This window comes from Anser anser, assembly GCF_964211835.1.
Source record: "Anser anser genome assembly, chromosome: 2".
Classification (NCBI taxonomy): domain Eukaryota; kingdom Metazoa; phylum Chordata; class Aves; order Anseriformes; family Anatidae; genus Anser; species Anser anser.
This window is the reverse complement of record NC_139721.1, coordinates 101,045,374-101,059,574: the sequence shown is the minus strand read 5'-3', so window position 1 is coordinate 101,059,574 and position 14,201 is coordinate 101,045,374. Positions and strand designations below refer to the sequence as shown.

General features: G+C 36.9%; 1 protein-coding gene across 2 annotated transcripts in view; it reads right to left on the bottom strand.

The window, feature by feature from the left end:
* The window catches only part of POU6F2 (POU class 6 homeobox 2), a 328,223-nt gene extending 314,288 nt beyond the window's left edge, over window positions 1–13,935 (bottom strand). Inside the window, exon 1 of one of the 2 annotated variants that reach the window (XM_083823117.1) lies at window positions 13,816–13,935. In XM_083823117.1, coding sequence (XP_083679243.1) covers window positions 13,816–13,920 — 105 coding nt within the window. In that variant the 5' untranslated portion in view covers window positions 13,921–13,935. The remainder of the gene's footprint in view (window positions 1–13,815) is intronic. The other variant, XM_083823118.1, reaches the window with a different exon arrangement.
* Between the last annotated feature and the right edge of the window lie 266 nt (window positions 13,936–14,201).

The window sequence follows — 14,201 nt, the reverse complement described above, 5'->3', positions numbered from 1 at the left end:
GTAGATTTTACCAAGCAGAAGCTAACCCAAAGCAGAAGGATACTAACCAAAACAATAAAGTGCCTTTTACAAAAGCAATTTCAGAAGGATCATTAAATCACATCAGGAGGGGAAGACTACTACAGGCAGCAATATCTCTATTAACAGAACAAGTTTGGGAGTCAGTCAGTTTTAAGTATAGCTTTATAGGCTTGTTCTTGATTTTGTAGCCTTTATCTGAAACATCATAGGTGCTAATTAGTCACTACACAACTCCTATGCCTGTCTTGAGTTAGGACAGAAAAGCTAAACTTAAGCAATTAACATTAATAGTAGAAACAACTAAAAGTTTTTTGTAAAATGTGATAAAGAACATAAAAATGATAGGCTCAAGCCCTCTTTTTATACTTGTCTCTAAGTGGTTACACCTGCTTAAACCCCATATATTGTACCATTACTACAAGCTTCTATTTTGAACAACTGCTGAATAGATAAAGTTGAAGAGAAAAGATGTAATATGGAGGTATTTCTATTATCCTCAATTCTAAATTTTCAACTCTTGTAAGGTCTATGGGTGCTGGATCACTATATAAAACTGTAACAAACATATTAAAAAACAATTGGAATTTTCAGCCTAAGTAAAATGTATTTTTTATAGCTGCTATACTCCTCTTTCTCTCTGCATCTCCATTTTTCTTCTTTTTTTTCACACCTCCTTATTGACAATTAATTCTTTCCCTGTATGTATCACCCTGCTCCACATAAGTGTTTTGTAGTAGCCACCTATTCCTACTTTTCCTTCAATATGGTAGTATTCTATTACTAATCATGCATTAGTTTATGTATAGTTGCAATTGTAAATAATGCTAAAGAAAAGCTAAAGAAGTTTCAGAAGATTTTCTCCTCCCATCAAAGATAGTAAGTACTAAATTCAAAGTTACTTTTTTCTGTAAAATCCACCCCCCTCCAAAAAAAAGAAAAATAATTTGAAATCAAGTATGCGTTTTCTGGAATTTGGCCTGTAATATTTTTTTTTCTTTCCTTTCTGGAAACCAAAGCCCATTATATATCAGATATAATATTCAGAAAGAAGTATGATAAAATAGTATCTATGTTGTCAAATACTATTATGAAAACAGTGCAGAAGTGCACAGGTCACACTAAAGGAACCTCATCTACAAAATGTGTTTTTACAGTTATGTAAGCCTTAGTTGTTTTCATAACTAAAGAGGCTATTGTACATATTTACAAGGAAAACACATTATAACTGTACAAATATTTCATTTGAATTATGTGACTTAATTGAAATACTCTTGTTCATATTTTGCATATATAGCCTTGCAGTAATTTTAAGGGAAAGCTGAGACACTTTACCAATGGGATTTGCCAGCTGAAATTTTTGAACAGTGAGGGGACCTGCCCCACAGGTTCTCCATTTCAGCCTATGTCCCCAGGCAGGTCTGGTCCCCTCCCTGCTGCCCCTCTGGTCTCAGCTTTCTCACAGACAAACTGACTTACTGTTCTTTCCAGTTCCCAACCTCTCTTGTACCCTGTCTTTTGACAAGTTCCCCCTTTTCCTCTCCTTTGCTCACCAGTTTCTAGTCCTGGCTGACTCCTTGTTTCAATCTACGCCTGTATCCTCCCTGGCTCTTGTCCTGTCTTCATTTGAATCAAATCTCGCGTTCCACCATCTTTGCCAGACGGGCAAAAATGTCACTGAACACACAGAAGAGCAATGGTCCCTGGTGCCACCTCTACCATTTTCCAAGACAGTCCAAGTTAGACGCTAAGCTTTCAAGAGGGATAAATAATTATACCCATAAAAGAGGGGAGAAGATATGGGCTTAACTTGGAGCAAGAAAGATTCATTTTTCCATAAGGAAAACTTTATAACAACGCATGCTAAAGAGAGAAACACAGAACAAACAGCACAAGGGTATTGTGGAATCAGTATTGCTGGAATTTTTCAGGAAGCACTTAGACGAATACCTGTCTGATGTGATTCAGATAAGCTGATCCTGTTGATGTGCTGATGACTTTGAGGTTACTTTCACGCTTCTTTTTTTCTGTGAATCTTCAGGGGATATAGCTGTTTGGAGTTGCCAAGTGAACATGTGCCAACTACTTTTTTCAAAAGCTTGGAATGTAATCAAACATGGGTGGATTGTCATGGGATTCCCAAAGAGATATCATAGACAAAATGCTCTTACTCCTCATCAAATTCAAGCTTTCACTCTTAAATATGGAGTGTCTTCAACATGGGTAAAACTAACCCATATTTCCCTAACCTCTGAGTAAACAGCTGAAGTATTTTGGCTGAAATTGTCTTCAAAAATATTCAGGATGAGGTAGCCAACTAGGTGAAACTACTAAGAGCAACAGCAGAAAAGGTCTTAAGATAGGAAATACTGAGTTACTTTAATTATTGGCAGGGCTTGTAGCACCTTCTATATTTTTCCCTTGGGCTTCCACAAAATGGGGAAGCAAAGAGAAAAATCTCACAACCTTCACAGAAACTCTTAAGCCTCCTATATGCCTATTTTAAAAGGGTTATAAAAGAAAATGGAGTAGGAAGCTACTGAAATTTTCAAAGAAAACTCTTAGGTCAACCCCAAAATTGTTATTTTAATGGTTTTTTTTTCCCATGTCTGCCTAAATTTTAAGATGTTTCCCATTAGCATAACTGTCATTCTGTGTTTCACTTCTCTCTTTGTTTTGCTGTTTTTATTCACCTTTGACTGCGAGTTGAAGCATTCATCTGACAACATAAAGTATAGAAAGAGGGAGTTTAACTGAAATTAATTCCTATGAATTTCATTTGTTTTCTTTTTCACTAATCCAGGTACACTAACTGAGTAATGCTCTGGAAACATAGATCTTTGTCAAATGTTGCAGTGAACTACAATGCAGCCCATGGGTAAAAAAAACAAAAAAAGGAAAAAGAAAAATAGATTAAGCCTTTTGTTCTGTTGAGTGGGTAGCTCAGAATCATACTCATTTTAAAACAGTAATGCACTTGATTGATTGAGAAAGCAGTCTTTGTTTTGGTTGTGTTGTCAATTACTGACTACTATGGTTTGATGGTGCTCACTTCCCCTCTCTTTCATGTTTTCATTACTACCAGCAAATGTAGAGTTGATGGTAAAACAGGATCTGGCCCTTTCACCCTTTCTTTTTTTTCATTTCAGTTGACCAGAAGAATGGATGTTAATGGACACCTGTCTGCAACTAAATAAGTCTTATTCCTTCTCCTCTTCCCCCTGTCTGATTTCTGCCTATTCCTTTTCCATTTCCATCTGAAAAATGGAAATTCCCTTCTATTTATTTGGCCCTGATTCCCATTTACACTATGGTGATTTTCTTCCATTCTGGAAATATAGAAGCTTTGAAGTACACATAAATGAATGACTTTTACACCCACTTTACAGCTGTTTTGTACTGCCAGATGGTATAAAGAGGTCTAAGTGTAAAGTAGAATCAGGCTACTATCTCCGGGGGCTAAGCTTCTCAAAAAAAGAAAAATAACCAAACACAAGCGTTAAAGAATGAAACGATAATAGCTATTTTTAATAAGATTTCTCTTTTCAGGTGCCAATTCCGGTCTTGGTTATTCTGGAATTAAGGGAAATTGCATGAGAATTCTTACAGTTTGCCTTGCAGGACTGATGGGGAAAAAAGAGACCAGTTTGAATGTTGTATAATTAATATCAGTCAGGGGATAGAGCACACTGGGCTCAATTTCAGTGTCCTTTTCTTTTGCTTTCTGCGCCTTCTTGCTGGTTTGCTTGGGAGTCACATCACACAGTTCATAATTAAACAAGCGTTGTAGACTACACTGGGAAATTTGCTCATGTAAGGGCTTCTGAATCTGATGGAACAAGCTTAAAAGCTGCTGTTGATCATGTTTACCCAAATGTAACTATATTTAGCCTTGCAGAGTTACTTGTGATTCACACTGGTAAACATCGGATCAAAAAACAGACCCCAAGAACAGATCTTGAATACACTCACTTTTAACATCTGGATGGGGTTTAGTGTGATTTTATTTTGTTAGGGAAATGTGAGGTTACTTTGCAAGGTTTTGTTTGTTTGCTGTTTTTGTTTTTAATTTAGAGACTAGCTGAGATTCACCTACATACCTAATGAATGCCTGTTTCATCAGAAAAGAATGACATCACTGTACCAATGAGGTTAAACAAAAAATTCAACACAGTGACCAGATTAAAAGCACAGATTCCTGTGCAGTTCTTAATTCAACAAATTTCTGTGGTTCTTTGTGGTCAGAAGGAAATAGTCCTTCAGCAGCATGTGTTTCTACTGTGTCCTTCATGGAAGAGTCAAAGGGTACTTTACAATCCAATCCAATGCTGGATATAACCTTTTAAATAAATAAACTGTGGTTTAAGGATTTAGAAAGCACTAGATCAAAGAACGTAATCTTTGAGATCTAATAACTATGGTGATGGGCCTGGCATAAGGAGATGAGCAGAACAGAACAAAGGCTTGCTGAATATCCACAGTGCCTCTTGGGTTAAAATTTATCACAGGGTCACTCTAATTCCCTAGTTAGGGGGCAACCCTCAATTTCTCCTCTTGCTAAGAATCCAGCAGGAGTTGAAAAAATAAACTGCAGCCAATACATGCAGGGAATGAAACTCCAGGCTTCAGTGCTTCTTTTGACTGATTATTCAAAACCCAGGTCTTACTTGTGGCCAACAGCGGCCAATGAGTCGATTGATCAACCCCTAAGATCTCAGATGAAGCCTCCAGGTTTTCACCTACCTGCACACAGACTCCTGCTCTCCAGGGTTAATGGAGTAGAGCTGGAAAACTAGCTTATTATTTTGATTGTCTGAATCCCACTGAGGCCAGATGACATCCAAGCCTTCAGTGTCACATAGTCTAATGTGCAATATGGTGCTGATGTGAGCTTTCGTGATCAGTCTGTGGATGTGCTTCAATGGTTTCATGATGGCCCTTCAAATAAGCAACATCACTAAAACAAACAAAAAGATAACTGTGTTCAGATCCATTAACAAACCCTCACATGTACTCCAATTTGTCTTCAGTCAGGCTTTGAAAGCGTGAGCTTTGCTCGCTGACTTACACACATGGGTTTTCTTGCCTTTTCTGGTGAGAAGCTGGAGCAGGTGGTATGTCCAAACTCCGTACTACATCCAAACTCCTGGAAGAAATCTGATCTTTCTTTATTTCCAACCACGGATATTATGATACACAAACCAACACTTCTACCTACTGTTTGTCAAATCTGGCTGCAAGATTAAGCTTCCCCAATTCTGAATTCAATATTGCAACCCTAAGGACGTAAGAACCAAGCTGGAACATCCTGTTTTATGGTGGATTTTTTTTTTCTCTTAATGGAAAAAAAAAAAAGTTTCAGCTCTGAGACCACAGTTTGCCCTGACTATAAAGATAGATAAATCATCATGAGTGACACTAAGTGAAATGAATTTGATGTTCTCTGCTTTATTCTTCCACATTAGAAGCCATTTTTGCATTTGCCACAACTTTCAACCTTTCCTCCAAAAGACTGAGAGCTTCTTGTTTGCAGATATTATTTCTGCTTTGTATAATCCACTAGAAGAATGTGAAGCACGTTTTGTACACAGAAAGGGATGGGCAGAGTGAGGGGAAGGTAAGGCTTATGGCCAGAAATCCTGCAATAGCTGTTTGTTCCCTAGATTTTCTTTCACTAGACACTTAGTTTTCATGGGAAGCCTTTCATTTTTTCCTTCATTAACAATGTCTGAGCTGGAAAAAATATCAAATGAAAAATTTCCCTTGGGACCTTCAGGGCCAAATCCTACCTCAAAGGCCACTGAAAACATTCAGGACTTGCTGGAACATAGTCTTAAACTGGTGGGAAGTCCAGGACTCTGAAAGCATTCAGCACTGGGCAGCATCTGGTTCCAATACCAACAGATACAGCGATCACCACAATATCTCAGAATTGTGTGCCTTAAACCATGTTACAGCTATTTGCATGTTTAACCATTTTTAATTTTTAAATCTGGATTGGGTAGCAATCAGGTACAGTTCTCTATTTTTATAAATTTAAAAAAATTACAGCCTTTAATCACCTGTGTTAGAATATGAATAAATGAAAGCTGTTGCTTGTTTGCCATTGATAGCAGACAGTGATTTTAAGTCATAAGCTTGAGATCAAGATTTGAAATATCTTAAACATGAATATTGCTCTTTCAGTCTTAGTCTGTGCTGCAATTTTTTTTTTTTTAACATAACTTCCAGAAATGGGCCAAAGTCACTGTTTTTTTTTAAATAGACTTGTTATTCCAGCAAAACTTCTCCTTACTTCATTGCACAAGAAATGCGAGTGAAGCTCAAGTAAAAGCTGTGTTAGAGCTTCACAGGTTGGCTCAGTAAGTGGAAAAGTAGTTAGAGATAAAAACAGTTTGGTAAAAAGGACAATATTCTGATACAGCAGTGTCTGTGATAGCATGTCTAACAGCAGCTGTTCTGCAATAAGATTAACACGATTTTCACTAATCTGCCTGTAAAAAGTTCATGCCCTGTTATTTTCTGTTGCTTGAGTCTCTTGTTTCCATAGCAGGGGGTGACAAAAAAAATAAAAATAAAAAAAAACTTTTGTCTTTTACCATTGTCCTTATAACATTTCCTTTTTGGAAGCCATTACACAGCTGGATTGTGTCTTCTTTGTTTCTTTGATTATGTCTTTCAGACACATAAACCTGAAAGCCCTGAAAATGCTACAAACTTGTAAAATAAGAATTACTTGATGAAATCAGTGACTGAAGTAACATAAATTTCCTTTCTAACACTTTCTTTTTGCTTAAGTACCTGGTTCTCTTTGCAATGCCCATTTGTGGGTTAAGAGCCTCATCCTGCAAAGAGCAGACCAAATAGATCATGCTGAGCAAGTAACACTTGCTGTGTTACACATAACACTTTCTGGAAACATCACAGGAGCAAAAGTTACTCTTGCAAGTAAGATTTTGCAGCAGTGCTTATCAAATTATTGGATTTGTTTTACAGTAAGGTGGTCCATGAAAACCCATCAAGACTGGACCCACCTGTTTTGACAAGAACAGGTGTCAGCATCTGGCCCTGTAAATCCTTACTGGCACAAGCAACGGGCACAGGACAGCTGTGCAGTACACCTGAGAGTAAGATCACGTTTCAAAGTTCTCTTCCCCAAAACACATTTCCTCAACTTTAATGCACAAGCGTTAATGACATTGATTGCTGTTATGCACGTGAGTGAAAGGAAGACTGCATAACAACTTGCTGGACCTAATTTTGCTATAATCAAGTGTGGTGTATACAAATTGTACCACTCTTTGATAATAACAATAGGCTTTTTTTAATCTTAGTAACTACAAAATCTATTTTAAATAGCTTAAGAATATTTAGTTTAAGTGATTGATAATGTAAGGTTGGATTGGAATAAAGCTTTTTGTGTCCCCTCCCACTTTCTTTTTCCAGCTTGCTGTGAAAGCCTCTACCACTTTTCAAAATGGCTAGGAATTTAGAACAGTTTCTTGATCTTCAAAATTTTCTTTTGATCTAGCAGTTAGATAAAGCTCTCCTGTGGAACAGCACTACCAGTCAACAGAGAATCAGTAGCAAATATCAACAACTAATCTTTCTCTTTTGAAGAAATAGTCCTACATATCACAGAGGTTTCAAAGCCAATGATAAAACAAAAACCCTGAAGCTATAGTCCATTTACCTGTAGCCCTGACATTCTTGAAACCTAAAAATGTTCAAGGGCCTTGAATTACTATCTTTAATCCTAATCGTCAGTTCTAATTATAAGAGTTTACATTACAATTATTTAGCTGGCATTTAAACCAGGCTTAGTTATATTTATTAGCTGTGACAGTTACTCAATAGGCAAGTTGGACCAGATCCTGGAAAGTGTTATTTACGTGAGGAGTCCCACTGAGCTCAGTGCTGTGCTGTGCAGCTTGAGGCAGCAGGCGCTGCTTACATACCTAAAGATTCAGCAGCTGCAGACTTCTTACATGCACTTAAGTTGCTGAGCAACTTTTAAGTAGAGGCGTAAGTCCTGTTAACTTAAATGGGATATAATCACGTGTATATTCAGAACTGAGCGGTCTGAGGTTCTTCCTGCCATTTTTACAATTTCAGGAAAAGAAGCAGCATTGCAAGTAAATGCCACTGAGAGATGTAAATCACAGGAACAAGAATATTTTGCCATGCCCTCATCTAATGTTGAAAATGCTATATACAATTTGTCTTCAATTGTCCTTTTATTTTCTCCCATTTGAGTTGCAGTTCAGATCAGAGAAGAAAAATAAAAGTCTTGTTACAGCTACAGGTCAGTGTGAGATAAGAGGCTCAGCACGGTCACTTCTATGTACTGTACATACAGAAGTGGCCCAGACTGATATTTAGTTTATCAGCCTACCATCTAGGAAACACAGAGGTACTTGAATGTAAATACATTGCCAAAAGATAGAAATCTACATCACTGGACGAGTGTTGCTTGCCCAGCAATTTAAAGGTCATCTGACATACATTATTTTTCTTTTACAATTAGAATAACAGTGAATATACACAGAGTACAAATCACATCTTTTTAGAGCTTTGACCTCTTAATTGGTCTGACCCACAAACTAACACATGAGACAGCAGAGAAGTACATGAAATAGGAAAAAAGAAAAAAAAAAAGGAAAAGAAATTCAATAAGGAAAAATGAATAAAGATGTTTTTAGAGGGCTGATTTCAATTAAAACCTGATTTTGGTGTGAAAACAAGAAAAATCTTCTTAAGCATGAATGAAAATGATAAAATCCATCTTTTCTGCTGTAAAAAGAAAAGTCAACAGAGAAATGCATTCTTTTGCTAGAATCCAGGCCTACGACCAAAGAATTTACATATATTAAATTAACGAGATCCAAACTCCTCTACAACAAATATTTATACTGTAAAATATTACAGCCACATTCCTGCATCTCCTTACAATAATAATTCTTAAGGACACAGTATGCTGGAGAGCGTATAAAACAGCACGTTTCTGTGGAGATGGAATGCTTCATTATCAGAGTACCAGCTTGTTCATAAATATTAAAAAAGAATGTTTTTGAAGTTTCTCAAACATGATTCTTATTGTTTACACTGCCTCTCTACTCCTGGAAACAACAGTCAGCTTGTACCTGTCCATACACCTCTCTCTCACTTTCTTAAAGCGCGGAAAGCGACTGCTGGTGACTGCAAAGGACAGCTGTGTCTGTGCTGGGCACTGACAGAGCAGACAAGGGGACACATACTCTGACCTCACTTATGCAAGTAGTCATGCTTACAGCAAAGGGTCTGGTCCTGCTTGTGAGAACAGGATTTGTCCCAAACTGGTGATGAAAGCACCTAATTCCTTCATGTATTCTCAAAGTGCATCTTAAAATTATGTGTAAGTTGGTTCTTTTCTGCGTAAGTTATAGGCGTAAGTTATAGGCGCTCCTGTGTATAAGAGACAGGAATGGGTATTCCAAGAGAAAAGGACCTTCTCTACTACTACAAGAGGAATCACTTAAAGATGCTTAAGACAAACTGACACTATAGACCTAATTTTCGTTTGGTAAAAATTAAACTCCCAGATATGCAGTGATCTGCACTACAAAACAATACTGACAACAGAGCAAACTTCTGGAAGTGGACCATGAAATGAATGGTCTCTCCAAAGCATTTTTCCCCCTGCTCTGTCCCCTTTAATTGTGGAGGGGAAAAAAAAGAAAAAAAAAAAAAAGAATGAATAAACCCCAAACCAAGAAACTAAAACATAGAACAGGAAGACCCACCTCGGCTAAGCAATGTATCACTCACCTAAACTGGGCTCCGGAGCAGAACTCTCTACGGGCAGAGAGCTGTGTTTACCCTTGCATAAATAACTTTTACCAGATGATGAGGTTACATGGAGGATGCCATTGAAATATATAAAATAAACATGGGTAGCATGTAGAAAGAAAAGTCAAACATCGCAATAATAATCACAAAGGCATGCTTATTTGAAGAAGAGTGTTACCTAATTTACTTCCTCTCACTTCAGAGAGATCTTATTTAAGCACACGCACACACCCTTCCACCCCCCACCCCCCATATATTTGCAAGAACCAGTGAACACAGAAATGTGCAGCCAGCCCGGGCCCTGAGGCCGGTGGATCAAGATGGCAGGCTGGCCTTGGGTCCCCTGGGGCCAGCAGAGCCAGAAGGGTGATTGGACACGGTGACCTGTCTGCATGAGATGAGACAAAAACAGGAGGGCTGTAATGCTGATGAACTAACCTGTCACTCACAAGCTCAGGTCTGAAAAAAAAAATAGAAAAAAAAAAAGAAAGAAAGAAAGAAAGGAAAGAAAAAGAAAAGCAAAATAGAAGAAAAAGGTACAGCACACATTTTTAGAAAATACGGAAGGTAGAAAAATATTTGGAATAATTACATGATACGTTTAATTACCTGTTCATTTAAGTAGGGTCAGGCTATACATGGAATGTGGCACAAAATCCAGCTAACTGTTTATCTAAAAGCAAAAGGCATTTGTAAAAATAATGGATATTATGGTTCAGTGTGCAAGGAAGGACGCTACAGACTACTGCTGTCAGAGATCGGGGTTTCATTCCAAGCACTCCAGTTATGAATCAAAATCACAATGAGCAATGAGCTTCTAGATCTTGACACACTAGGCAAGGAGGTTGTTTTTCAGAGTACTTGGCTGTTTAATTGCTTGCTTGGGGGAGGAAAAATCCAGAGGGAAGGCATGCATCCAGTTCTGCACCTTGGAGCCAGTACAGCCAGGTGCCAGGTAGTGGTTAGGATTGCAGCGCTCTGCTGACCATTGCCATCACCAGTGGGAGCCACTGTGGACACTGGTGCTCAGAGACAGAGAAAATCAAGGATAAAAAAAAAAAGTGTGGAAAATGCATTTAATGATGAACAAGTACTTCGTGTTGAAAATGCCTTTAAATCAGCATGATCCCGCTATTACTTTCGTGTCATACACAGACGAGTGTTTGAACTACAAATAACTGCTAGTGTTTCTGATCTCTATTGGAGCAGAGATACACATGTATAGTTTGGATTTTTAATTAGACAAGTTCACACTCCATTAGCAGCAAACAAGATGGAATTTAAAGCTATATCTGCAGGATTAGCTAAAACAAAAATTAGTTCTCACAGCTGGAGAAAAAAACATCATGATTCTGAAATTATAAAAAGGAAAATAATAAACATTTATTTAAAGTTTTGATTTCTGAGGTTTGAAAGTTAAAAAAGACTCTTAAGAACTTTTTCTAAAACAATTGTGTCAGGAAATGAATGACTCTTCTAGCAATATACACATCCCAAATATGCAAATCTTTATTATTTATCAATACCAAATACAGACTTACAATGTGGCAAGATTTCATGGCATAAGGTTTGTCTTTTGATGGTTATTTTCTCTTATCAGCTGAGTATTAGAGTACATTATGAAAGTGTATTTCTAGTTTCAGTCATGTATGGTAATTATGCTGATTGCTCTGTGCTTCCCAAGTTTTAAGTAAGTCTTTGCTTCTATAACTAGAGAATACTTTTTTTTTTTTAATAATAATAATGATAAAACAACAACCAAAAACCAGAATTTTCTTTTAACTTCACTTTATCTTCACAAATAGCTAATAATGACCAAACACTGGACAATAAATCAAAAACATATTTGAAAATTTTGTGGTTTTATGAACATTGTTGGATGTGTCCACTAACACATACAATAGGTAAATATGCATACACAGAGATCAAAAAAATGCTTGAAATACCTAACAATTAAGTTGCACAATAATTAAATCCATCAATTATAACAAAATAAAACGAATAAGTTAGTCACCTAAAATAGCTACATGTATTTTTCTTTGAAGTGTTATTGATTTTTAGGAAATGAAATTAAGTAACACATGCAATAAACATTTTTCCAGGTATTCACTGAACTTTTTTTTTTTTTTTTTAAATTGATGAAATATGCAATGTTACACCCAGGGAAAAAAAAAATGCTCATACCCTTTTAAGCCTCAAAATCACTTTCCTAGAGCTAGCAACCTTTAAATATAAAACAGCTAACTCACACTTTCTTACATGCCAAAGAAAAAGTTACATTAAAGGGATACCACAAGCTTTGAGATTTATCAAGGTTTCAGGATAAATTTTCTGTCAACTGTACTTGCACAAAACCTTGCCATTGCACTTGCTTTACGATCATTAAATATTTCTCTTTAAGACTGGACAAGTTTACACAAAAAGGTAATTAACCTGCTCTAAAATACATATTTTCAAGCAGTGTAATACCAGCAAATATGCCCCACTTTTTAGGTGCAAGGCAGCCTAATAGAAAGCTGTTAATGTTTGGGGGATTTTTAATAAAAAATGTATTTTCTATTTTTAAAATATTTAAAGCAATAAAAGTCTGTGGTAAACATGGTATTACATATTTGACATTTTCCGCCTAGAAATGCATTACTGTGTACGATGGTATTAATAAACCATGTGCTTTGAGGGACTTCTGTGCTTTGCCATGATTTAGTTGAAAACAGTGCACAAGATGCATATTTTTCCACCATTGTATCAATATATAGGAAACAAATACTAAGTCATCACTTCAGCAGTATGCGTTCAGTACACTGGAAACATATGCAAAAAACACAAACTTTTGAGAGTTCGAAAAATATCCTTTGCCAGAGACTGATTTACAAGGCAGTGGTTAATGAGAAAGTGTTGAGCACTTAAGATTTTGTTAGAAGAAAAGAAAAACAGACACCCTCTTCCGACTCTGGCTGCATTCATAGGAAAACAGCCTTCCGTGTACAACAGGAGAAAATAATTTAATTTCTGTCCCCACTCCAGGTTATTATTCGAAGCAAATGAAAAGACAATGATTCTTCTCTCTTCTGGCTAAGCTCAAATCAGCACAGTTACAAGACACACATAAAAACTACAGACTTATCAGAAATCACAAAACAGAAAGAGAAGGACTCACTGACCCATTTGGAAGACAAAGACGACAAAACGGAAAAGCTCTAAAAATCAGCTTGTGAGGCCTTTGAGAGATATTCTTCTGGCATTTCATCACAGCAGCCCCAGTCCAGTTCCCTTCCCTGGATACAGGGAGGGAGAACTAAATAGAGCTGTTTATTAAAGCTGTTGTGCTGGATTGCATTAGGAAGCACGAGCAGACCACCTGGACCTTTCAGATTGTGGCAGTGTTTAATTTGCAGGCTGTCCCTCCGCAGCAGCAAAGACTACTACGTTTACCAAGCTCAATCACACATTATCTGGGTTAGGAGTAAAAGAATAAAAAAAGAACAAAAAAAAAAAAAAAAAAAAAAAGGAAAGGAAAGGAAAAAGCAAGAAATAAAGAGAAAAAGAGGGAAATAAAATCCACAGCCTGTAGTACAGGAATACAGTCAATATAGGAATAATGAACAGCATCAGAAATAGAAAGCAACTCCCTAGCAAACAGAACACTTTCACTCTTCAGTTCTTCTACTTCAGCACATTTAAACAAAATACAGAGGTAAATTAATAACTAGCTCGATTTGGCAAAGCTCAGACCAAATTATAAACTGGGTTTATTAAAAGAAAAGCATGGTATTTTAGGTTTAACTCATGATTCCCTGGCCAGATTATTGTGGTTCTTTTGCCTTTCTCACTTTCAGTACTACACTCGCTGGTAGCTGAAGATACAGATAGAAAGATGGTACTGTAAATATGAATTATGTGAATCATATGGTTAGACCCTTGTGAAAAAAAAAAAATAAAAGGGGAGTTGAGAAATGGCTGACTCCATACCTGACCAATTACAGCTTGCATGGTCCCTGTGTCCTGCTGAGCTGAAAGATCGCAATCCATCATATGTAGTCTTTGAAAAGGAGAATGGGGGTTTCTGGCATGCATCTGTCAATCAACTTCTGCACTCACAACCATCACCAAAAGCAAGGGAAAAAAAGTCAAGCTGCTCCACCAAATAGGATGAAACAGTCATGTGACCTTCAGCACACTCACACACATACATACTTCCATATAACGTATGAATTTTCTGCAGATATGAAATGACATTGACAAATACCCAATACCAAGTAAATAAAGTGAGACAAACAGCTACTCACCAAAGACAAAACACTTGCTGTAATCTTCAGCCTAAAGATTTAATAAACCTAAAAGGCATTTTAAGCCGA